The following is a 24,627-nucleotide window of genomic DNA, read 5'->3' as shown; positions in this document are numbered from 1 at the left end:
AGCAGTAACGATAGCTGTGCAGTCGAGCTTGAAAAATGTGTCGACATCTCGGGCAAAGTAACCAAGTAAAAACGCAATTTTCCATAGAGTTAGAGTTACAAATTAGTTGGGATAATGTAGGTATATGTACATACGACGTCATCGTGCTTTAGATAATGCTAAGTGCTAAGTGTCATAAAATGGTTTTCATGTTAATATATTAGTAGTTACTGCGAGATATTGAAAATTAAATATATATGAAAATTGTGTGATAATTGTATATATAAAAATTATGCGTAATTATATATATTTTAATATATATGGACACATTTTATGTGTAATTTTATATAATTATATATAAAAAATTTTTTTCCGGAAAATTCTATTTTATGTATCATAAAATGATTTTTATGATACATAAAGTAGAATGCGTATTAAATTATGCTGACAATGAATATAAATTGATGTGAGCTTTAATAAAGGTTTAATTTTCAAGATATTAAATTTATATAACTATTAGTACTTTTTAAAGACAAATTCAAACCAAATCCACCAAATAATGTCGTTAGAAGAGTTTTAAAACAACGGGTTATCCGTGCAACTTCCCGATGAGGGGGCAATTATCAAACTGCAGTCGCGCGCAAAACCGTCACAAAGCTAATCGGTCAAAGTTCATCGCGGGTTGCGCGTGCGGCATTTATCTCGACTTTCAAGGCAAAATGACCTTTTCTTGCACCGCCGCTTCCTGAATCTCCACCTCGGCCCCTTTCGATCCGAAGCACGGTTTCCGCCGGCCGGAAAAGCGTCGTTTACGACGCGCAGAAAGCCGCGACGTCCGACAGATCTACGGTCTCTTCTTCGATAATTGCCGTAATTACTGCTAAAGGCATAGTGCCACTGGGAAATCCATGATGCGCGCGTTTCGTATTTCAGACTGCCATCAAAATACGGGTAATTGATACGCCGATGACCTCACCGTGCGTTTCAATTTCTCGGCGTCAATACGAACGGTGGAATTGTGACTTCACTTCTCTCTATCTCTCTATCTCTCTTTCTCTCTTTCCCTCAAACTCCTTTATTTTATCGGAAAAGATTTGAATTTTTTCCTGATCTTCCCACATGATTGCAACCAATAGAGAACTTATTTAATTTCCTCGTACCAATTATTCGTATCAAGATTAATCAAACAAATTGATTTTCTTTAGCCCAATGTTTTCTATTTTATCATTACAAAGATTTCTATAAATGCAATTTACGCGTTTGCGAATATCGCCTACACGTTTTATTCAGTAAACAAACGTATCCTACTTCCTGATTACTTTTGCTGGCCGCTTCACCGTATCCCGGTTTCCAGTTTATTTGCCTTTTTCTTTATGTCACCACGTAACGCGTTTTACTATTTCACCGATGTCATAAAGCCAAGGAATGTTGACAAAGCGAAGCAATATCTGACATTTTAAGAGTCTTGGAATTCCGTATCAGCAAACGTATCCATATAGAAGGCTTATAGAGCATCAAAATTTCGCTAGCAACGAATATTGCAGCGGACACCACCGGCGGCCTGCACAGCATAGTATATCTCGTCGGATTAAGTCACTGGATATTTGAAAATCCGAAATATCGTAAAATAAACAAAGATATTGTGCCTGATTGCTCTCGCAACAATGTTCGCACATTCTAATTAAATTTTAGTCAAATTTCAACTACGTTTTAATTAAATATTTAATAAACGAATTTATTTGATTTAAATATAATTATTACTTATTTTACGTATTCAGTTTTTTAATTATACAGCTTTTTTTTTAAATTGGAAAACGGAAAAATGCAATTATTATACAGCTTTTTTTTAAATTAGAAAACAGAGAAATACAATTATTATGCGCATAAATGTAGACGCAACAACGTCACATTCGTGCAAACGTAATTTCCAGAAAACATCCGAGTACGATTTATAAATGTCAATGAGGGAGATCTGCATTTTATTCTTTTTCTCACGTTACAGAACTTATTTAAAGTTTAAAAGCATTCAAATGTCACGAAGATCTAAAGCAGTTGCGCTTGCGACTACGACAAGTCGGAGACTAACTTCTCAGTCGGAGATACCATTTTCTCAATTCATACATCTAAATGGTATAATAAATTGTATAATACCGAAGCAACGTCAGATGAAATCTCTTTCTCTTTCTCTACACGCACGTGCCAATAAAAAATTACGACAATAGGGTTCATTTATCTCTTTTTGCAATATAGATAATGTGATTCGAAATTAGATCGATGGCTCGATTTTCTCGCTCGCGATTGCGTATATTCTTACCAATGTATCGCGTGTTCGGCATATAGGAGGTCTCGGTCCTGTTGAAAAGCGTCATGAAGAAGTGATATTTGCCCTCGGCATTGGAACGCGGCCCGGTAGTGCCTTCTATGATCCGGGAGCATTTTGTCGAATCCGTACTGGTTGCTGTTACGAGCAGCAACAAAACGCCGTAGTACATAATCCCGGCGTTATACATCGTCTGCAAACAGAGAAAATAACGTAACAATATTTCATTCTTGTTCGGTTCGAACAGCTTGCGCGCGTGGCAATACAGATAATAAAATCACACATTTTCACAAGTTCGCGATCAATGCCGACACGAATACAATTTACACGATTAAAATAGCTTTACTTCAGGGGATGCTAGAGTGACAGTACGGTTTTAGTACAGGCATTCTGTACTTGCTTGTATTTCGCATCTTTGTTTACGTATTATTAAATATGGAAGAGTTTAATCAATTATCATTGTTTTTTTACATTTATATATATATATATATATATATATATATATATATATATATATATATATATATATCATGATAATCGCGTGTGTTAAATATGCGTGAAGTTTACGTTACAATTTACATCAAAGCTGAAGCACAAAACGTGAAACGACTGGGAATAGGTAAAATTAAAATGCAAATTGATTTCGGGAGAGCAACCGTTGATTCTCGATCCCACTCACGTTTGAAAGTACGTCGCACATCCTCACGTTCTCCGTTTATTCCCCTATTATGCGTTTCAATTAAAATTTAAGCAAAGAGGAACATTCCGGCATCTCGTCAACACACGGCGAACGAATTTAACGTTTCGCGATTTAATTGCGAGCTGAGCTTACGCTAGTGTCAAGATGATTGAAAATGCACGACAGTTTTTTTTTTTTTTAGAAAGCACATTCCAGCGTTATCATATAGCGTTAAAATATAACGAAATAAAATAAAGAGATAATTACTGGTAAAGTAAAAAATGTTGAAATTAATCCTTAAACGATTTTATACATAATAAAATTAAATTTTTTAAATATTACGCATCTCTGAAAATATTTCACGTATCCATATAGAGATAATTTTAAATCCTTTAAAATCTATAACGAAAGGAGACGAAGAATTTCCAAACCAAAAACCGATTATTCCAAATTCTCAATTTGATTTGCAAATTATCGTTTCTTTTGCATGAGACAATACAATCTTAATAATCTTAAAATAACATAAATATCATGTTTCGATAAAAAATAATTAATTTAGTCCTTTACACATCCTAAAAAAGAGAGCACGAAGCAGAGAAAACCGAGAAATTGAAAATTTAAAGGTTGCAAACTGATCGTTCCGATCTTGAATCTACTAACTCGTTTCGTTCTAATTGCAATGGCAAGAGATCGCGAGGAACGTAAGTGCACGTGAGTACCGCGAGCTAAAGCGATGCCAACACGTGAGACAATTGTCCTGGCTATGGCCACGTGTTTGGTATAACAAAGCGTGCTGCAAATGCATCGACTCTGAGTCACTCGGCAGAAATCTTGGCAGAATCTTGGCTCCGAAACGAGTACGTAGAGACGCTTGCGCTTTTCCCGGTTCATTGAACGAGCACACATTCGAAACGTCCTATGTCGTAGTGAAGGTAGAGCAAGACACAAAGTATCACTGAAGTAGACGAGCAGCTTAAGCGTGTCTTTTTGATGTCGATCTTTTTTATTTTCAATTCGGATTGAAATGTTTTTATGAAATATTTATGAATAGAATGTTTAAGTTAGAATTCAAATTTTTATCACCAAATGAAAGCAATATTAAATCAAGACATTGCAATTAAATGATTATATATTATAATTATATAATCGTATATATATAATGTTACAGCAAAATATAATAAGATAATATAATAAAGTTGAAAATTAAAATTTGAGGAATAATTATATGTAATTAAGATAAAAGTATGTTACAAAGTACAGAATATTTAGTCTTCTGCCCTAGCAGCGCAAAATAATTAAAGCAAAACGAGAGGTGAAGAGGTGCTCGTATTTGAACGGTTAATTATAAATAAATATGCGCACTCGTCGATGATTAAAGAAAACTAATTCCAATATTTTCCAATGAAAACGGTAAATAACTAATTACGCACCACATTACAACTTGAATGAACGAATTTTGCGGAGTTTTGCAGTTATCGCAGTTATCGCGATCTAATGAACAAAACTTGATGCACGCAATGTTAAACCTTGGACTTCATCTGCCATAAGTGGCCTATACGATCGTATATATCAATATGCGAGATGGGAAACGCGGTGCTTGAATACGTCATGCGACACGTTGATCCACGACGAACATCGCTGGCCTCTCTAATAAGCTGGTTAACCATAAATCCCAAACGCCTAAATATATTGCGCCACGCCGGTGTATATAGGGCATGGCATTTCAACTCTGCTTGGCGTTCTGCCATGTTCGTTCTCTCGGTCGCGAAACACCAACAGGAACTCAAACAGATATCTACCAAAAGACTCGACAGCGCAACTATACGGTTTTCCTGCAGTCGCCGTTTACATTGCTGAAATTATATTGTTGCGGATACCTGATTTGTTTACAAGAGATTTGAACGATCACGTTGAGAATAAAACAAAATTACTGAAAATACAGAGTAATATTATTATATATAAAACGATATTGTGTCTTGTACCATCCATCTGTGTAGAAATTATTGTGCATAGATTGTACACGTAAAATATAAAAACGTAAATATGTAGATTTATAAATTTATTTAAGCTAATGTAGGATAATGAAGCTATTTGAAATAAAACGAAATTATTCATATAATTAATAATAATTGTTACACCTTGACAATATTCTATAATCAAATTGAATAATTTACTACTAACAAATTTATTATTATTTAATAGGTATATAAGATTTATTAACACACAAGCAACTCTCGTTTTTCATTTATGCATAAAACACATTAAAAGAATTACATTATTATATATTATCGAACGATTGAAAAACTAATTAAACAGAATCATTACATTTAACAAATCCTACATTTCTCGCTGTATTAGCAAACGTAGGTGATTATTAATTAATCATTCTACAGCTAAGCCACATTAAGCCCTTTATCTGTGAATAGAGTATCACAGAATTTTGCAGCATAAGCAAGTTAAATTTCAAGTAAATAATAAATTAATGCCCTGTTTGTTAATTTATGACGTTACTATTTTACGTCAGTTTAACATACGAATAATTGATTGCGGCAACATCATAATTATTTTATACATTTCTAGCTCGCTGAGCGTTTCTATATAGATTAGAATTAATGCGGCGATCAAACAGTTGAACGCATAATTTTAGAGAACCTGCACTTGTATTTCTAGCATATTTGTTTTGCATTGTCATTTATACGTGTACGAAAAGATGGCCCCCATCGATATTTTATGCAATATTAATATCCTCGAGATTGAAGCTCGAGCCCATGGTCGTTATCGACTTAAATGAGATTGCCGGATGAATAAACAGCAAAGTCATACGAGAGATGATGAGACTGAGGATGCTGGGATTTGGAGAGACTCATAAGGAAAGTGTAACTTTGGACGACGGATTGCCAGCCAGCCGACGTCAATATGTCGGTTTAAGACTTTGAAAGAAAAACGGGGGTCGCGAAGCACGGGACGAGGACACCTCTCATCGGCGATATTACGACGATCAAAGCCGCGGAATAGGAGCGCTTAGAGAAGGTGGAGAGACGAATTCATACCTTCATCAAAAAGACGACTTGATATTTAACTGCGCAGGTACCGCAACCCGTAATAATTTTCACCAAGAAATGAGCGCCGTGACGCGCGTTATATCGTCGCGTCGTCGTCATCGTCGTCGTCGTCGTCGTCGGAGCATTTCTTGTCTCTTCTATATATCTATCTCCTCATTTCTTTTATTTACCTAAATGTATCTTCCATAGAAAACCGCGATCCAGAGATTTTATATCGTTGTAAAATACGTTCTACTTCACTGAATGCTTTCCGAAGGAAATTGCGTTCCTGACGTTACTGCTTGACAGAGTATTCGCCCCTGTAATATGCGACCGTTATACATCATGCTTCATAAAATGCGCTTTGGACGCGAATTAACCCTTTAAAACGCAGATTTTTTAAAACAAAGAATAGACAATTAGTTGTTTTGAAGAGATCTTTTTTTTATTGCTGCAATGCTTTTGCCGCATTTCCCTTGTCGCTCTTTTGCTAAATTTTAAACATATACCTATATTACTTTAAGTATAGACAGTGTTAAGTATAGACATTAATTCATAAGAAAAAGATGTAATATTCTTCATAAAACGCTGGAAAGGCTTTTATTTCTTTTTGTTGCTTTATTTCTTGTCAAATGGTATTTTCTATTTTATCATCGTGTGATGCGAATGGTTGATTCATTCCACCAAATGTTTAATGAATTTTTAACGAATTTATTTTTCTAGTGAATTTTTGATATTTTTAGTATTTTGGTGTTTTTGCCTGCCTCACAAAGAGTCAATATAAATGCAAACATTAACGGAATACTTTTATGAACGCCTGTCTCGCCCAGCTGTTGTTCACCTTTCATGCGGAAGAGTAAAAAACTGATCTCTCTGCCGGTGTCTCTCTCTCTCTCTCTCTCTCTCTCTCTAAATAGCGATAAAAACTGACGTTTTTTTGTTTATCTGCACCGACATTCAGCGTGTATAAAAGTCCATAAAAAATTTAGAGTATTCAGCTGTTCCGCAAGCACTTCCGGATGAAGCATTGATTTTCCACTTGAAATAGTCGCGGCCAATAAATGCCGTCATCGACGCTATTTCGGCTCATTGAAATGTTCGACGAGCGTTCGATGAGCCGACGCACACTCTCGGTACTGACTAAATAAATGTAATAATTCGGGAATAGAATGATAGGGAACACATGCTGCCCATTGGACAATTCGTTAGCGGCTGTCAGAATAAACGGTTGAATAATCACTAAATTACCGTGGCATCGATTCGTCCTGTTGCTCCGTTTAATGCTCATCAAATCGTACCTTCGCGAATTATTATTTCAACATTTTCGCGTATCGATCAATCGTATCTTTATGTTACAAAATTTTTACGTTATAAAATATCATCAGTATTACAATATTTGCCATTAAGAAAGTATTTCGAGGCGTTTAACTAAATTCCTCGATCTCTTCGGAGTTTAGCGCGGTCTAAAATCTCTAAAGGTTCTCGATCAACGCGTTCTATCCCATTTGACCTATTTATTTCCTCTTTAATAGCGGTTGTATGCAAAAAGGCTATCGTTAAAAGTGACACCGAAATAAACGCCAATTGAATAATTTCCCAATACATTCCGGCAATTCGCCAGAAATTGCAAATTTTCAGCTCGCTGATTCGAAGGAAAGATTCGGCGGGACGTATTCCCGGCGGCGCTCACACGTAAGAAAGGAAAATGCACTCCTGCAGTCAGTGCAGCCGTCTCTGACGCAAAAATCACCGGCGGTTCGATCGCCTTTTATCCGACTTATCCTTGTTGGACGCAACCCCTGCGCGTCCTCCTGCTCCCCTTTTCTGCTTTCCGATGTCCTTATCTGTTCCTACGAGCAGCCTGGCAATACGTTCGGATAATGTGCCTAGTCATGCATAAGGGAAGCACTCTGCACGCTCGACTAGTCGACAAGCCGATCGAGCAAAAGCGTCAACGAACATTTCGAATCGGGGCGCGTAATTACGCTTTACATCATTTAACGTCCAAAATGTAATCAAAATCGGAAATCCAAAGGCCAATTAAGAACCTGTAATCAAGCGCGTTACAACAGTGTTTCGATTTAAGCGATTAATACATTTGCACGTGATGCGTGTACGTAAATTAACTTGGTTTATTATTTTATATACCGTCCTGTCGCCATTTTATTTCGCGAATACGTATGCATCGCTGAGCTTTGTTTTTGATATCTTTCTATTTGGCCATCTATGTTGCCGAACGCACGTCATCCGAGTTGACCCGAGTTTCAATACGGTAAAAAGAGTGAACGGCGCAGACTGAATTGGTTTATTTCGCCATCGACAAAGGACAAAAGCGATGGCGCTTCTCACAACATACAATTACACAAGACATTACACAAAGGGTAATTCGAAATATGCCCAACAACGTGACCTATATCATTCGTTAAAAGAATACTGTTGCCTCTCGTGCTAATTTCAGTGCATTTTTTCTCTCTTTCTCTTTCTTATTTTCTTTCTTTCCCCTTATAGTTGGTTTCTTCAGAAACGCGACGTAAGATTGTAATCCTTCAAAGATTCTCTCGTTATAGGTACAATCGAAAATATTCGAGCAAGTGGATACTCACCGTAATGTCGTTCGTGAAGCACGGCGTACGCGAAAAATTCTTTTCCGTCCCTCGCGAAAGTCACGTGCGTTCTCCAACGCGGCAGGGAAACACACCCGTGACACGTCCGCCACCGCCGCGAACCTCCGGCTGACTGACAGCATTCTGACTACCAGGCCGTTACTACTTCAGACTAGGCGGCCGAGCGTGCGCAGCGCGCTCCAAATTTTTTCTTCTTGCGATGATCTCAGAATATTCAAGTTTTCAATCGTTCGAAACAATCGCATTAATTACGAATCTCTTCTCAAAATGTGAATACACATCTAACAATTTTTACAAAATGATCGCTTGCTGAAGCAGTGAGTATATCTACTTTACCATCTCTTTTTGCGTTCAAATTTTAAAATTTAATGTAATGTTAATAAATAAATTTTTTAAAATAATGTAACAAAGTCAAGCTTGTGTGAGTAATCATTAACAAAATTAATGTGGAAAGAAAATTATAAAATTCTGTGAGAAATAATGTATTAATATAAATATAAAACACAACTTTGACTGTGACACATTTCGTGTTACACTGAGCCTTCATCAGCAATAATTATAAAATAAATGATAACGGAGAACAAGATAATAAAAAACTATGTGAGAGACATATCTACTTTCAGAGTGACATATCAAATATCAATATATTCATATTAATGTATCATTTTTCAAATTTTGTAATTTTTTTTCCCCGTTACTTTTATTAAATTTATGTTTAGTTTTTTTTGTAAGTAATAAATATATATTGATTTACCATTAAGTTTTTTAAATTTATAATAAAAATATACTTCTCAGAATGAAATTTTAATCATCTAACGATATTTTCTAATTAATTATTTGTTGATATATCGAAGTCAATCGAAGTTTGATTAATGATTAATATATCATTCATTTGCAATAACAATGACATAATTGTCATTTTTTAATTGTAGGCAAGAAAGAGAATTCTGATGAGAGTCTAATGCATTGAATAAAGAATTAATAATATTATATATTTATTCCTCTACAATTAGTTACAATACATTATTAATATACAATACATTAAAAATGCATTAAAAATAATATTACAAAATTTTTATAATTCAAAACATGAGAAATTTGTTCTATATTATATTATTATTTTAGCAAATGATATTATTTATTATGATTTGGAAAGAAGTTCGTCAATAATTAAGAATATTTAGAAACGTTATACTTTAAAAATGTAATATTTATACATTTCTGATGATAAACACGTGCATGATTCATGATAATAAATAAATCAGCGGGTATGTGTTTTCTGCATGAATTTACAAATAAAGCGGAATGCTCAGATAAATTCTGTAACAAGAGGGGGAAGCGAGAAATAAGAGAGAAAACCTGCCGCCCTCATTTCTTCTGTGACATGCAGTGATATAAAATAACATTACTGCGACCGTGCGACGATCACAATCGTAATTCAGGAATTGTCAATATCAGACATTTTTGTTTGTAAATTTTTATCTTGCGAGGGAAAGAAAATGGAGGATTGTGAAATAGTTTTGTGGAAATAGTTTTGCAATATTTAGTAAATAAAATATCTCATATATTTGTTCGCAATATATATTCCTGTTGGTTGTATTGTGCCTATTGTATCTTGGCTATTCGCGGCCAGTTATTTCCGATTTAGCTTTGACGTATTTCAGTAAAAGCGACAGGCTTCTATAGTTTATTTTTGAATGCAAAAGTTATGATATTATACTATTTGCTTCTCGATTCTCATCTCTCAGAAACGCTCAGTCTCTCTTTCAATAATTTTCCCAACGCGTCTACTACTGGCTCAAAGTTGCTAATTGCATCATATTGTGAAACGAATCGTAAGCTTGTGACGCTCTTCTGAAAAGTGTACCAACAATTAATCCACTCGATACGTAGAAAAGACTAAATTAAACTGAGTAATTGACTTGACCTTATTTACTACTGAATTGCTTTATTTATTTGAGCGTGACGAAACTCTTGTCTCTCAGTTTTTGACAATTAGAGTGGCGCCGCTTGTCTATCATAATCCAGCTGGCTCTACGAGTATGCGTTTTCCAAGAAGTTCCGAGAAGCTCATAATAAAATCGCATATACATTTTGAAAAAGTATGATTTTTCTCGTCGTTGACAACATTACTTTATTTTTTGACAAATTTTGTATCATCAACGAATTCAGAAAAAGTACTATTGTCCCATTTATTCATATTTAATTTTTAATTTTAATTACAAATAGAAAATTAAATTATTTTAGTTTTTATATATTAGCAATATTACGATATTTTTTTTTTTTAATTCTCAATATACGCACATAAATCATCTCGTAAATCTCTTTTTACTTTAATTTAAAAATCAATTTTAAAGTATTTTACAAATTTAATAATTGAGACTGATTTTTAATTGGGTCTTTTTATCGCAGTTGTACATTTTATTATCGAAAGTGTCAACGCACAGACATCCAACGTAAAATTAATCGCGATTTCGAAACACCTCGAAGTCGTCGACTGTCTCACGTGAACGTGAACGTGAACCAATGTTAACGCCTAATCGTCTCGCTATCCAACCAACACGAAATTAAAACTTTCCTTAAAGTTATCCTTCTCGAAAATCTCGCAGATTCATTTGCAAATCCAATCGTCACCGATCGTGCCATCGTTATCGAGAAAAGGAGCCGGGATAATGCTGAGCGAAACGGTCACAATAAATTCTTCAGGTTATTTCATGTCAAAACTCTTGATATAAAAACTACGATCTTTGTATTTTTATTGTTACATATTTACAAGCTGTGACGCGAAGTATAAAAATTGTAATATTTAACCCTATAACATCAATAGTAAAACTATTGCAAATTCATAAGCTTTTCTTATTCATGTATTGGCATGCTCTTCGCAACTACGACAGAATAAATTTCAGAAAAATCTTGAATAATTCACGCTATGTTTATTTTTTTTTACTTTTATTGTTCTTCCGGAATAAAAAAAAATAATAGTGCTGAAATATGATTTTCTCACAGCTAAGCAATCTACTGTGTTAAAATAAATATCAGTTCTGATTAAAAATAATTTTGTTCTAAAATGGTCTGAAAAGTTAACACAATTATATTAAAATATTATATAAAGGTTATATCAAAGTAATGCTAATTGTCAAAGCAACTCGAGATGCGTTCTCTTCGTATTGCGCTTACAAATATATCCTCTTTGTATTCATCTCCATGTACTTCTTTTATTTAAAAGAAAAGAAATATTTCTTTGCGATATGAAAAGAAAATAAGAAAACAAAACATATTTGGGAATCTTTAAAATAAAATCCAAATGCTTACTGTATTATTATATAAAATTGTATTAGAGTGAAGAAGCGCGCACATTTATTTTTATTCTCTTTGTAGAAAAAGCGGAAGATCATTCATCAAATACTTCAAGAAAATCAACTGTGTTGAATACTGCAAATAAAATCAAGAGTAAAATTCCAACGACTAATTTTGGACGAAATGGCATGCAAGTACGTTAATTATTTAACACAATTATTGTTAAATAATTTTGTGTATAACATAAATTGGTTATCTTATATTCAGCGGTCTCTTCTCCTATTTAATTAAAACGTTACATATCAATCGTCAATATTCGCAATAATTAATCTTAATTTAAAACAATTGTTTGTTATAATTTACGAAATATCTTCAATGCTATTTGTTGATTACCTGTCAAACATTACTCAAAATCTTTTCACAGGGCGACTCGGCGAGTCATCCAACGTACGAGGAGACTTCCAACGGGATAAGCTCCAACAACAATTCTGTTCGTCGATCGAGCATGAAGACTCTGAGTACATTGCCATCGAGAAAACCGACGAATGCGGTCCCCGTGGAGAAACCTCGTCAGCTGGAAATACAATATAGTTCAAAAAGGATGCGCTACATGAATCTGAAAAGGACGCTCGTCGATAAGCAAGTAACTGTTGGGGGGCAATTTTCTCTAGAACAACGTCTCATTACGCGATTGTAGTATAGAAATTGTTGGGGATTCTTTTTAAACATGATGAAAGATCAAAAACTTGGACTGTATATCAAGATTAAATAATGAGGTATGTATTAAATGACATTTTTTTCTCCACGGCACGTCCCCAGAAAGTCGCGCAAGATCTGTACGATGAGATGTCGAGTCTACGGGAGAAGATAATCGCGGCCGGCGGCAAGGACCCCGGCAAGATCGAAGAGCCGAGATTGCCACAAGTGGAGTGGCCCAAGCAAAGCCCGCCGACGCCGATTCAGACGAGCTCGCGGCACGACTGCATCGAGCAGCGGGAGCCAATCTGCATGGACGAGTCAGTGGTAATCGGTATGTCGCTGTTGCAAAATCAACTACAGGATATCTGCGACCGCTCCCAAAAGATCTGTCAGCGTACCCTGGACAAGAGCTCGTCGTTCGCATCCCTCTTCAAGTTCTGGCTGACAGAATCGAGCCGACAGGACGAAATGGGCAACGTGTTGGTCCCGGTGAATTATTCGGAGGTGGAGGCGCAGCAGGCGAACTTCACGCGAGACAATGAGGAGATGAGAACGCAGCTGGATGATCTGAGAATGGCCCAGAAGGACTTTGTCGCCGAATTTGCGATGAGATCCTCGAGTCTGCGTAGCGAATACGACAATTATCGCGGGCGTGTGAAAGAGGAGCGGCCGAATGTCGATCGCGAGGACTTGCTGCAGGAGCAACTGAGCGCCGCTCTGGAGGAGCTCAAGGCGGAGCGTGACAAGGCGAATCAGGGGAAAGATAGGACAAGAATGATGGAGCTGCAAATACAAAAAGCGCGGACGAAGATTCGCGAGCTGGAGGGGCACGTGGCTAACGAGGAGGTGAAGTCGCAACAGCTGCAGAACAGCGTGAAGTCATTGGAGGCTCAGTTAAAGCAGAAGGACCAGGCAATGGAGCTAAGGATGAAGGATATGCACAAGGCGATGAAGAGCGGCGAAAACCTCGTGGCGAAGATGGAGAAGCAGCGCGACAGCTACGAGTCACGGTTGTCCTTTTAATCCCGCCGAATTCTCGACCGCTTTTTTTTAAACCTTTAAGAAGCATAAAAGCCCAATGTTAATTTTAAGTAATGGATAAATAAGAAAAGCTTTTTCTAACGAAATTAAATTTTTATTAGAAAACTGAAAAAAAGTCGCTTTGTAGATAATTGCTTGGATAAGGGGAAGATCGATCCCTTCCCCCCTTTTACTCTGTGTTTTCTTAAAATTGACTTGTTTTAGGATGCTGGAACTCAAAGAAAAGATGGCTCACAAGGAAGCAGAAGCAAATGCTATTATCAAGGAATTATCAGCCAAGTTTGAAACTACCGATGCAGAAATTATCGAAGAGAGAAAAAAGAGGTGAGTTATAGTTCTGGTTTTAAGAATCATTATTGGTTGTTTGTATTTCAATGCAGTGCGAAATAAAGTAATTGCGTAATTATCATATTATCTTATTTTAAAATTTAATATGTACATGGATAATGTAAAGTGTAATATTTCTCGTAAACAATTTCACATTATCCACGTATATTCTCTTTGTTTGATAAACTTGGGAAATCAAGTTTTTTGAAAGAATTTCACAATTAATTTTAATATGGAACTCATTGCAGACAACAAGCCGAGAGCAGTCTAACTGAAATGGAAGAACGCTGCAAACACCTCGAGGAGAAGAGCCAGCTGCTCTGCGATCTCGCGAGTCAGAAAAGCAATAATATTACTGTGACAGGTAGATAAGCTCAGTAATTCCAAAGTATCGAGAAATTTTCTCATTTGTACAAAATATTAACATAAGACATTATATTATATATCCTCATCGAAAGCTTTCATTTCAATTATCGGCCTTTAGATAATAGTCATACGGAAAACGAGGTTTGCCTGTATAACGATTTGCTGGCGGCCCGGGCCGAACTGGAGAGACAGAAGGAGAAGATCGAGCAACTCGAGAGAGAGAAGCAAGAGATTGTCGCTGTGATGCATCAGGCGGCAGTTAGTTTGCACTACTTTCGGGACTTCTGCTCATATAAGACCTAAGAATCATTTGAGATTCGTTTCCCCTTCGTTCGTTAGACCGTGATTTTCCGTCTCCCTATAAGTCTTTCTCAAAATTAGTTTCGATTATTCATCCTTTTTGTTTGCTCACAGAACCGCGATAACGAAGACGAGACGAAGGATAGGTTGGCCGCCGAACTTGTTACCAAAACTAATGATCTTCAGAATTTAATGCTAGAGCACGCTCGGATCCAGAAGATCGCCAGATTCGCGTAAGCTTCAACATTGACATATTATCCTGTTAATAAATAAAGATACTTTAGACAACGTTTAAGTATCTGTCAGATACTTGAACGTGTGTTGTCTAAAGTATCTTTATTTATATTTAATTTATACAGAAAAATAATATTTCCTTTTTAAAAAGAAAAATATTTTATAGAATATTTAGATATGCATATATAGCATATTAACGATTAAATTTATTCTTTTTGTTTTACATGTAGAATAAATACTAGATTGTTGTTGTCTTACATTACAACGATCTTTCACATTTCTCGACCAAAGATATGCTTGAATCAATTTTAATTTTTGCTCAATTTTTACTAGGCAAGAGAGAAATGAAGTGCTGGAGAACCAGTTATCCGAGATTCAGCATCGTCTTCATGTGAGATCGAAAGAAAATGGCAAAACTCAGGAACTTGATGCGATGGAGCTTCAGCAGCAGATTAGCGACCTGCGAAACAGCTTGGCTGAGGTTATTCAACAGAACCGAGAGCTAGAGACCACTTTAACGCAGAAGCAGCTAGAGTTGGAACAACGTGATCGGGTGATGCGCGAGCAGAGCAAATTCCTTAAAGCCCGGGATGAACTGCTCAGCCTTCTCAAAGGAAAGCAAGCGAACGCGGCAAATCCTAATGAAAATTGCGAAGATATCGATGAAGTAAGGCGCGACATTCTATTCAAGCCTTTTTTCTAATCCTCTCATTTAATAAGTTAAATCCTTTTAATCCATTCTTGATCCAAACTATGGAATAAAATATCATAGTAATATATTTGCAATAAATTTGTTTTTCGATTTGATTGTTATCTTTCGGGACTTAATTCTAATGATAAGGATGTATTCAGATCAATAAGCAGATCGCGGCGAAAACAGAAGCAATCCAGGAATTATATATCACACTGGAGGGCAAGCAGATGCAAGTAATGCGATTGGAAAAATTAGTGAAGCTGCTGGAGGATCAGCAGGATCGCGCACAGGCGCAACGTACACGACTCGAGCATCGTATCGCGCAACTGGAAATGAACTTGCGGGAGAAGAACAGAAACGACAGCAATCGGTATGTCGAGAGGAAGTATTCGCGTAAACCTCGCTCATACATCGTCGATGACAGACTGTCGCGTACTCTTTCTTGCGAATCGAGACGAGCGTTACTGGAAACACCCTCGCCAAAGTTTCACTTTGTCGATACGCATTCACGCAGAAAATTAAGATCCCCGCGATATCGATATTTCTCGCGTCACGTTTTACCTACGAAAAGTTCGGATCCTCCGCCAGGAAAGTTTCATCTTAACGACTGCTATCGCGTTTCTTCCAATGAGGAAGAGAGTTTCATTTGCGAGCAATGTCGGCGGAAAGTTAGCGCGAAATTTAGGGATGACGTAATTCATCACGTAGGAAATCATCGCATTCGGAGATCTCTTTACGGTTGGTTGATGGATTCCTCGGCTTTGGAGGCTTTCGGCGAGCCAACGAGTCGCGTAAACAAATTTCATGCCGAGCCAAGCTCGTCTGAGGAAGACGCGGATTGCTTCTTCGTTAATCCTATTGTGGTTCGTGATAATGCAAAGGATTGTAATAGAGAGCCGCGTCGTTGTCGCGAACAGCATTATTGTCGATATCGTGGACGTCTGCCAAGACGGTCTCTTCGTGATGTCTCTCTTCGGCGATGTAATCCGATTATTCGCGCGACATAATGCCATTATTTCTCGTACAGTTCGTGCATTACGTCTTATTGTATTCATGTTATAATTAATCACTTCATCCTGAGTGACAGTATCGATCTAGCAAAAATATCCCTAAAAGATACGAAGGTCGTATCATTTTACAATGCCACGCTAATGCCATGTTCAATGAATATTTTAAAAAAAAATTTGACCTTTTTATGTTGACAATTTTTTTTATTCATTAATTCAGTAAGCTCTAAGAACATAATTTTTACGAATACTCACTTTTTTAAATAAATTAATCGTCATTACGAATATAAATAAACAGACGTTATTAACACATTTGAGATAGACCATTTTTATGCGGATTTATATATATATTTTTTTCATTGTAATATCATTTCTAAAGATTTTTTTTCAAAGTTTCGTTTCAAATATATTAATGATCTGTTTAGGCTAGGTACTCCTTGCTACATTGTATCGATATCGATGTGATTTGACGACAGAATTTCTTACAGAGTGCCTAGCCTTGCAGATTGAATTTTTCTATAATTTTGATAACTGAGTCTTTTATGTTTTAGGAGTAAAACCTTCGGCATCCTGTAAGAAACTCTGTAATCGTCGGCACAGCCTGTAAGTATCAATGATTGTGACTACATTGGATTTAATAAGAAATTATTTACATATGCGTATCCAACTCATATGTATATTCAAAATAATATAATCTATAAAATTTTACGTTATATATACACATTTTAAAACCAATAATATATTTATACAAACGCGTTTTTGTAGACGCCATTTTACTTTGTATAACATTTATTCTATTGAATAAAAATATATATTAATATATTTCTTCTATTAACAATCATCATCACTGCTATCTGAATAGGCACCTATTAATGAGAGACCATTGCCGACATTATCCGATTTGGAGCTAGTATTTACTGTATTCAATGTACTAGTTGAAGCATTAGGTGTTTTGTCTGACTGTGGAACTATTTCCTTATCAGAGAAAACATTTTCAGCTGTGGATTTATTTTGTGATAACCTCGCATTTATCTTTATGCCAATATTACTTTTCTTGATCAAAGTGGATGAATTTTTTTTACTAGATAATGTATTTTCCGACCACAACGATCCTTTAGTGAGTTTGGAAGAATCTTCCTGCAAACAACCAATAATTACCATTAGTTTTAATGTTTCCAGTTAAATTTTTCTTATAAACAATAAATAAAATGTATTAAATATAAGATTAAAACCTTACTGTTGCTTTGACATTTGCTTCATCTGTTTTAAGTATTTTTGCAGGAGTGCAGGACTTTTGGACTTTTTCGTCATCTTTTTCATCTTCAAGCTTAATTTCTTCTACAACAGTCTCTTCAGTTAACTGTCTCTTACGAAATATAGATTTAACATATTGTTCATCTAACTCTTCTTGTTCTTTTTCTGTTCTATGCCTGGTATCAGTGTCATACTGCTGAAGCATTTCATCATAATCAATGGTTTGCTGCCTCCGATTTAAATCTTTTAGTTCTTCTAAACTTTCTAATAACTCTAGTTCTTGTTTTGATTGTTGTGTCCTTTTTTCCAGCAGCTTCATCGGATTGGTGGCCTCCTCCTCTTTCTCCTCATCCTCCTCTCTTTGCGCCTGTTCCTCAGCCAGTTTCAACGCCATAAAGTTTCTCGTGGCACCTGCCTCGATCTCATAATCTGTGTTCTTTGGATCAGTTTTAAAAGATATTTCTTGCAGGCAGCGGGTACATTTTATGTAAAACCTGTAGATGCGTATACCCAAATAATTGTCGCCCTCGACGTCCTCCTTTCGCGCATTAAATTTTTTGCCTTTATAGATGTATTCCCCACATGTCTTGCAACGCATGTTGAACGGCGCCATCAGTCGCACGGTGTATTGGCGATTCCTCGCCAGTTTCATGCGCGGGATCTTCGACGGATCGAAATCCGGAGGATAATATTTCTAGAAAACACGAGAGACAAAGATTATCAAGGTGTTCAGGTGGACGCGTATATATGGATATTTAATGAAAGGTGATTAATCGTCTCGTACTTACGTTCAAAACTTTACGTTCCGACATTTTGCGGTTCTAGCTACCTGCGTGTACGATTAGGCTTTAAAATTTATAATATTTATATTTCTTTAAAATAATTTCGTGGATAGCTCCGTGGCTCTTCTAGGTTAGGTCGGAGAACATGAACCAAGTGAAGTACGCAGCGTCACTCATGGTTGCCAGCCGTGGCAGTACTGCCAACCGAACACCAACCAATCATTGTGTCCCATTACTATATCGATATTCACACGACTTGCGATTCTCGAAGCAACTGTTGTCGCTTAATGAACAATTTCAGTTTTAAACGATTTTTTACGCGCAGTGGTTTATGCTCCATACGATCCTGATGATTTAAGGCTGTGAGAGGAGGACGTGATGCCGAAGGAGCTTGGCTAGTAAGCAAATCTAGAAGTCAGAATCGCGAAACGTTGATTTTCATAAAAATTGAGATTGAATTATGTTGTTTGTCTGCTTAAACAGGGATCGCATTTGGTGCGTGGAGGAGAGGCTAGAATCGCGGCAGCCCGCAGCAGCAAGTGGCGGAAGAAATGGTGAGTCTCAACAGCACATTTTTGAAATTGGGGGGTATATTAGACGAGTGCGATGCGTCGGTTTCTGAAAATTTTATGCGAGATGCAATGAATTAGTTTCGCTAGGACAAGTGGCTGCGGCTGCGCTCGCAGGAAGGGAAGCTTGCGTTTCGCCGCTAGAACTTCACGCATGTAAGATGGCGGTAGGGGTTCGAACAAATTAGTCGAGCGCAATATAATGGCGAATCGGTGAAAACTCGCATTACTATGCTCATCATTGCGATTTTATTTTGTTCTACTTTCTGTTTTTTATTGCGAAGAGAAAAGATTACTGAGAAGAAATATACACTGAGAAAAATGTTGTTAACTTGATTAAATTTTTGAACTTTATTAAATTTTTTTAGTTTAAGTATTTATGTATTTAAGTTAACTTAAATATATAAATAAATACTTGAACTGAAAAAATGTAATCAAATTAAAAAATTTATAATTATTTAATTACAAAAATTAATAATTATATTAATAATAATAAAAATGACTAATTATATATATTATCATTAAATTATTTATTATTTTAAATTAATTAATTATTAATTATTAGAATTTAATTTAATATGAAATTTATCTTACAAGGAAACTTAATTAAGTAACCTTTTACGATTTTAATGAGTTTTTATATAGCCAAAAATAAGAGATACATATTTTTTGTAAGTGCTAAGTCACACATTAAGGGGAAATAAACCTTTAAAAAAATTGTTTTTTTTTTCTTTTGAGGCAAATATCGAAACTGTAAAAGAATTGCAAAAAAATATTCTAAATGAAAGTTGAATAGTTTCAAGTGTACTTTATAATAATAATAAAATTTAAAATAAATTTTAAACAGTTTTTTAACGTAATTTTAAAGTACTTTATAATAGTAATACAAAACTTTTTTTTTAAATTATTCACTTTTTATTTAGTTTATTAATTCACATTTTTTCTATCTCTTATAGTTTTGACGATATTTATTTTGAAAGAAAAAAACTGATTTTTTTTTAAAGGGTTTTTATTCTCCTTAATGAGCGACTCAGTACTTATAAAAGCATAAATGTTTTTTAATTTTGTCTATATTTTAACATATCATTAAAATCGAAGAAGGTCACTTGGTTGTGTTCTCTTATAAGATAAATTTCATGTTATTATTAAATCTAATTATAATAATTAATTAATTTAAAATGATATATAATTTAATAATAATACATATAATTAATATTTTTTTATTATTATTAATATAATTATTGATTTAACAATTATTTCGCGAGTACAACGCGGTTGACTCGAACGATAAAAGAAGCGGCTTTCACCACATGAAAGCGCCTCCTGGACGTTTCGAGGAATGGGATTCAATTTGACCATGTATGTACGCGGATCTCTATGGGCGAGGGTTATTCAGCGAGGTGCCAAGTCCCTCGAACAGATCGACTCAGGTCGGCCGATCGCACCCAGAACCGGCAAACGTGAGCTTTGTGCCTCGGCAAGGCATTGTGCCCGGAAACGTCGTGCCTGGTTTTCGCGGAATTAGAAGAATACGCTCGCACGGACGCGTAACAATCCTCTTCGTACGTCTCGAACACCTTCCTTTAGGATTTGCGTACGCGTTAACTCGATCTCATTGTCCAGAAATGGACCCTGAGATTTGATATATCAATCGTCTGTGCAAATTTATCTTGACGACGTCAATTTTGACGTCTGATAAATTTTTCAATCTTTGAGAAAAGAGAAATGTAGCCAAGTTTTCACAGCATTCGTCTCACCAAAGAGAAAATCTAAAATCTATCTTTTATGCACAATATTTAAAAAAATTAACGCACAAGTGAGATTTTTGCATCGTTGCAAGTTCTTCGGACTTTTAAATTGTTTTTTTCATTTTTTATAGCGAATTTTAGTGGAAGCATTATTGCCATCTTACACAAATCGTGAAGATGTGTGTTCAATGTAAATATACAAACGGGAATAAATTGAGAAATCTTTAATACACTTTATTGTGCTATTTGATAAATATGTATTTTATCATTAGAAAGATTTCCATTTCACTTTGACACTTAAATTACATCAATATTTAGTGATTTAATGCATTGAGAAAAAAACTGTTAACTTGTCTAAATATATTTAATTAATTGTTGATTTGATTAAATTTTTTGGTTTTATGAAATTTCTTCAATTCAAGTATTTATATATTTAAGTTAAATGATATTTCTTTAATTCAATTTATATATTTAGGTTAAACGCATAAATACTTGAATTGTAGAAATTTAATGACTCAAGTTGGGACAGAATAATTCAAAATTAAAAATTCGCCTGGGTCTTCAAATTTCCGGTTGAACCACGGAGGATTAACAATTTTCTCGTGCGTGCACCAGTGCGTACTAGTGCGATCGAATTCGCTATTAGACTCCCTCTCTCTTTCCAACGCGATTTCACGGCGATAAATCCAACAGCGCGCTTAAAAGCACACCGCTTAAAAGCACGCATAATCCGTGGTCGGCACAAGCACGAACAGTATATTCCTCATCCGGTCGAACCTACCGCGTCGGGGATTCTTGGTCATTGGATACCTTTGGTTATCCCTTCGGGGTCCCACGGACGGTGGTGCATCGCGTCCACCCCCGAAAAACGCAGCCCGCCGAACCTGCGTCGAACAGAACAGAATGGGCGCGAGATGAAACGAGAAGGAAAGTGAGAACGGCGCGGAGAAAGAAGTGGGAAAGAGGGAACGGTAGGGAGATCCCGCTCTCGCGGAGGGCACATGAAAATATTTCTCGGAATGCCGAAAACCGAAACACGAGCCGGCTCTCTTCCTCCTCCTCGTCGTCGAGAAGGGACGCCGGCGGTCCTCTGTGTGACATCGGAGATCGCCGTCATTTCGCGGTGACCGCCTCTCGCTTCTGCTCCTCTCCTCTCCATCCACTTCCTCCATCCGTTTTCTTCCTTCTTTTTTTTTGTTTTTATTGTCGTTGGCTCATTCTCGCGCGTGGATATCTGAATATCCGAGAGCGCGAGAGGGAGCGAATCGCTGTATTTCGCACGTGGTGCGTGGTACGATCCTTTTTCAAGAACAGCGACGCGTGTGTTCCCCATATTGAAAAAGGAAAAAAGAAATTTCGCGATCGATATTATCACTCAATCGTGTCGCTATTGCCGGATTCGTCCATGGCGCCGATTTTCTTGGGAACCTGTCGGAATTTCAGGTTCATTTGTTCGTCTTTTGAAATCAACGAGCACTTTGGGGGATATTGTCGGCGAGACATCGTTCGGAAATCCGTGTATTCTTAAAGAATCGTAGAGAAACGTTGCACTTCGGTCAGCTTCTTCATGCCTACCTGAACATTCCCACAGGTTGAGAATTTCTAGTTGAATGGCGGGAGTATTGAGACAGTGACCTGGTCCATGGGTAAATATATTCAAGGCTTTCGAAGAATTGTCGTCTCCACACTCTTCACGGTGTGTTCGGATTGAAACGGGTCGTACATCGTGTAAGAATAATCTTCCATGAGCAAGTGGCTCTTTCTATGTATCAACAATGTTATTATGTGTTAATTATTTTAATAGATCGCACGCTATGCGTAAAGTCAATTCGATCAATAGATAGAGAATTTAAAACTCAATCAATAGATTTGGATCAAATATACAAAACGTCTATAAAACCTATTAAAGATATCTACTAGTGATACAATCAACGAAGAGATAATAAAGAACGCGTAATTTAGGTCTTAGAACTCACTGGTATAAAGAGCCTTGTTGCAATATTACAAATATAAATTCAACCGGTCTGCTCAAAAACGAACGAATCAGAAATCTTGTACAATGAGAAAACGATTTCTTTGAACTTAATAAATTTTATGGTATCCAAATAAATTTATTTATAATGGTCCAAGCAAGCCAATGTTTGAACCAATAAATACGACTGATAGTAGTGTTATTTTTGTCAAATAATAAATGTTGAATAAAACAATAAAACATTTTTACTCAAGCAAATAATGTTTTATATAAGCATATGTTTTTTCAATGAAACAATTTATCAGTAAAGTAAACAGAATTACTAATTCCAATGAAATCTTTTTCTCTGTGCAGGAATTATCAGATTGTACACTGAAAAAGAGATTGATATAATCAGTTATAATCAAGCTTAAATGATAGCTATCAAGCTTTAATGAAATAGTTTCGATTAAATATTCAGTTAATATGACCAAATGTTTAGTAAATATTTAATAATTGTTTATAATAGTAATCGATTAGTTACTATTATTATGTTTGTTTACTATTACTATAATTAATAAATATTACTAAATATTTGATTATATTAATCGAATATTTGTTTGAAATTATTTCACCAAAGCTTAATTATTATTACCAAAATCTTTTTTTCACTGTAGCAAAATCTCTGAAATACTTTGATGATAAAATCTCGAGCCTTATTATAATAATCAAAAGTGTTACTTGATTTTATCAAAACGTACTTAATCACATGCATTTTGTTAATATAATAAAATCATTTTACTTAGTGCTTCTTCGAAGAACTTAAAGAGTAGCTTAAAAGGCATTTAAACGGTTGCACCATTATTGTTCTTGCACCTGGAAGGCGTACGGCAAACCGGTCTATAAATATCCGTACGATTGCGCCGCCGGATGAATTAGACTTTACGGGTTTTTAAATTGCCGCCGTCATTTTTAAAGACCGCACCGGCCGTATCTGTGGCCGTAATTGTATACGCGCGCGACCCATTTCCCTCCCGCGTACGCGTACGCACTATCGCCGACTTACGATTACCGGTCATCGCCGATACAAACACCAGTCCACAACCACGGTCGTGGCACAAGATACGCTCGCTCGGGCTTACCTGCCCTGAATGCGATAAAGGTAGCATGTCGCAGGCGATAAGGCGCTTCCACGGTCTGGCACTCCTACGGCCAGGTGACAATCACCCGTTGCGCTGCGAGCTTATAGTTTCTTGCGCCTCCGAGAGCGAGTACGAGGACCGATAGCGCTATTTGTCGTGCGCAACCGACGAGAAGGAAGCCAGAGGCCTCCTATGAAACCGTCGAGAGAGCGTGAGAAACCGTTCGCGCTGACGGCTACCTGTATAAAAACCAGATGAGTTAGAAGAAAAAGTCGCAAATATCTCCTTTCTGCATATAAATTTTTTATCCCTTTCATATTTCGTATATTTCTTATCCTTGGGCACGAATAAAGGAAATACAATCGAAGTGCACGATATTGCAAATGTTAAGAAAGGACTATCTTTTTTTCTGAATAGAGAAAGGAATTAATGAAATCGTTCGGTTTAATATAATAATACGGGATCGAAGTATCGAGAGGCAACGCGTTTCGCTCGAAAGTACGAGCGACGCGATTAACAACACTTGGCTTAGGTCTACCACCGCGAAGTGCGTGACGAAACGTTGCGTCGAAG

At 36.2% G+C, this 24,627-nt stretch overlaps 3 protein-coding genes across 5 annotated transcripts in view; 1 reads left to right on the top strand and 2 right to left on the bottom strand.

The window, feature by feature from the left end:
• Positions 1 to 8,770, bottom strand: part of LOC105196200 (spondin-1) — a 28,311-nt gene extending 19,541 nt beyond the window's left edge. For 2 of the 3 annotated variants that reach the window (XM_011161997.3, XM_011161999.3), the window contains exons 1-2: positions 8,623 to 8,770; positions 2,294 to 2,492 (exon numbers count right to left, since the gene is read on the bottom strand). In XM_011161997.3, coding sequence (XP_011160299.1) covers positions 2,294 to 2,489 — 196 coding nt within the window. In that variant the 5' untranslated portion in view covers positions 2,490 to 2,492; positions 8,623 to 8,770. The remainder of the gene's footprint in view (positions 1 to 2,293; positions 2,493 to 8,622) is intronic. The other variant, XM_011161998.3, reaches the window with a different exon arrangement.
• LOC105196199 (synaptonemal complex protein 1) overlaps positions 1 to 17,430 on the top strand; it is a 43,470-nt gene extending 26,040 nt beyond the window's left edge. The window contains exons 2-11 of the mRNA XM_011161995.3: positions 12,022 to 12,134; positions 12,365 to 12,583; positions 12,760 to 13,649; positions 13,885 to 14,004; positions 14,256 to 14,371; positions 14,492 to 14,631; positions 14,788 to 14,906; positions 15,241 to 15,574; positions 15,760 to 15,971; positions 17,160 to 17,430. Coding sequence (XP_011160297.1) covers positions 12,022 to 12,134; positions 12,365 to 12,583; positions 12,760 to 13,649; positions 13,885 to 14,004; positions 14,256 to 14,371; positions 14,492 to 14,631; positions 14,788 to 14,906; positions 15,241 to 15,574; positions 15,760 to 15,971; positions 17,160 to 17,184 — 2,288 coding nt within the window. The 3' untranslated portion in view covers positions 17,185 to 17,430. The remainder of the gene's footprint in view (positions 1 to 12,021; positions 12,135 to 12,364; positions 12,584 to 12,759; positions 13,650 to 13,884; positions 14,005 to 14,255; positions 14,372 to 14,491; positions 14,632 to 14,787; positions 14,907 to 15,240; positions 15,575 to 15,759; positions 15,972 to 17,159) is intronic.
• On the bottom strand, positions 17,265 to 18,856 carry LOC105196198 (splicing factor YJU2). Its single transcript, XM_011161994.3, has 3 exons — positions 18,651 to 18,856; positions 17,846 to 18,556; positions 17,265 to 17,745 (listed from the first exon to the last, which is right to left on the bottom strand). The coding sequence occupies exons 1-3, from the start codon at positions 18,672 to 18,674 to the stop codon at positions 17,440 to 17,442; spliced, it is 1,041 nt and encodes a 346-aa protein (XP_011160296.1). The 5' UTR covers positions 18,675 to 18,856; the 3' UTR covers positions 17,265 to 17,439.
• Between the last annotated feature and the right edge of the window lie 5,771 nt (positions 18,857 to 24,627).

This window comes from Solenopsis invicta, chromosome 14 (genome assembly GCF_016802725.1).
Source record: "Solenopsis invicta isolate M01_SB chromosome 14, UNIL_Sinv_3.0, whole genome shotgun sequence".
Classification (NCBI taxonomy): Eukaryota; Metazoa; Arthropoda; class Insecta; order Hymenoptera; family Formicidae; genus Solenopsis; species Solenopsis invicta.
Note: the sequence above shows the minus strand (reverse complement) of the source record. Positions and strands in the feature narration are given on the sequence as shown.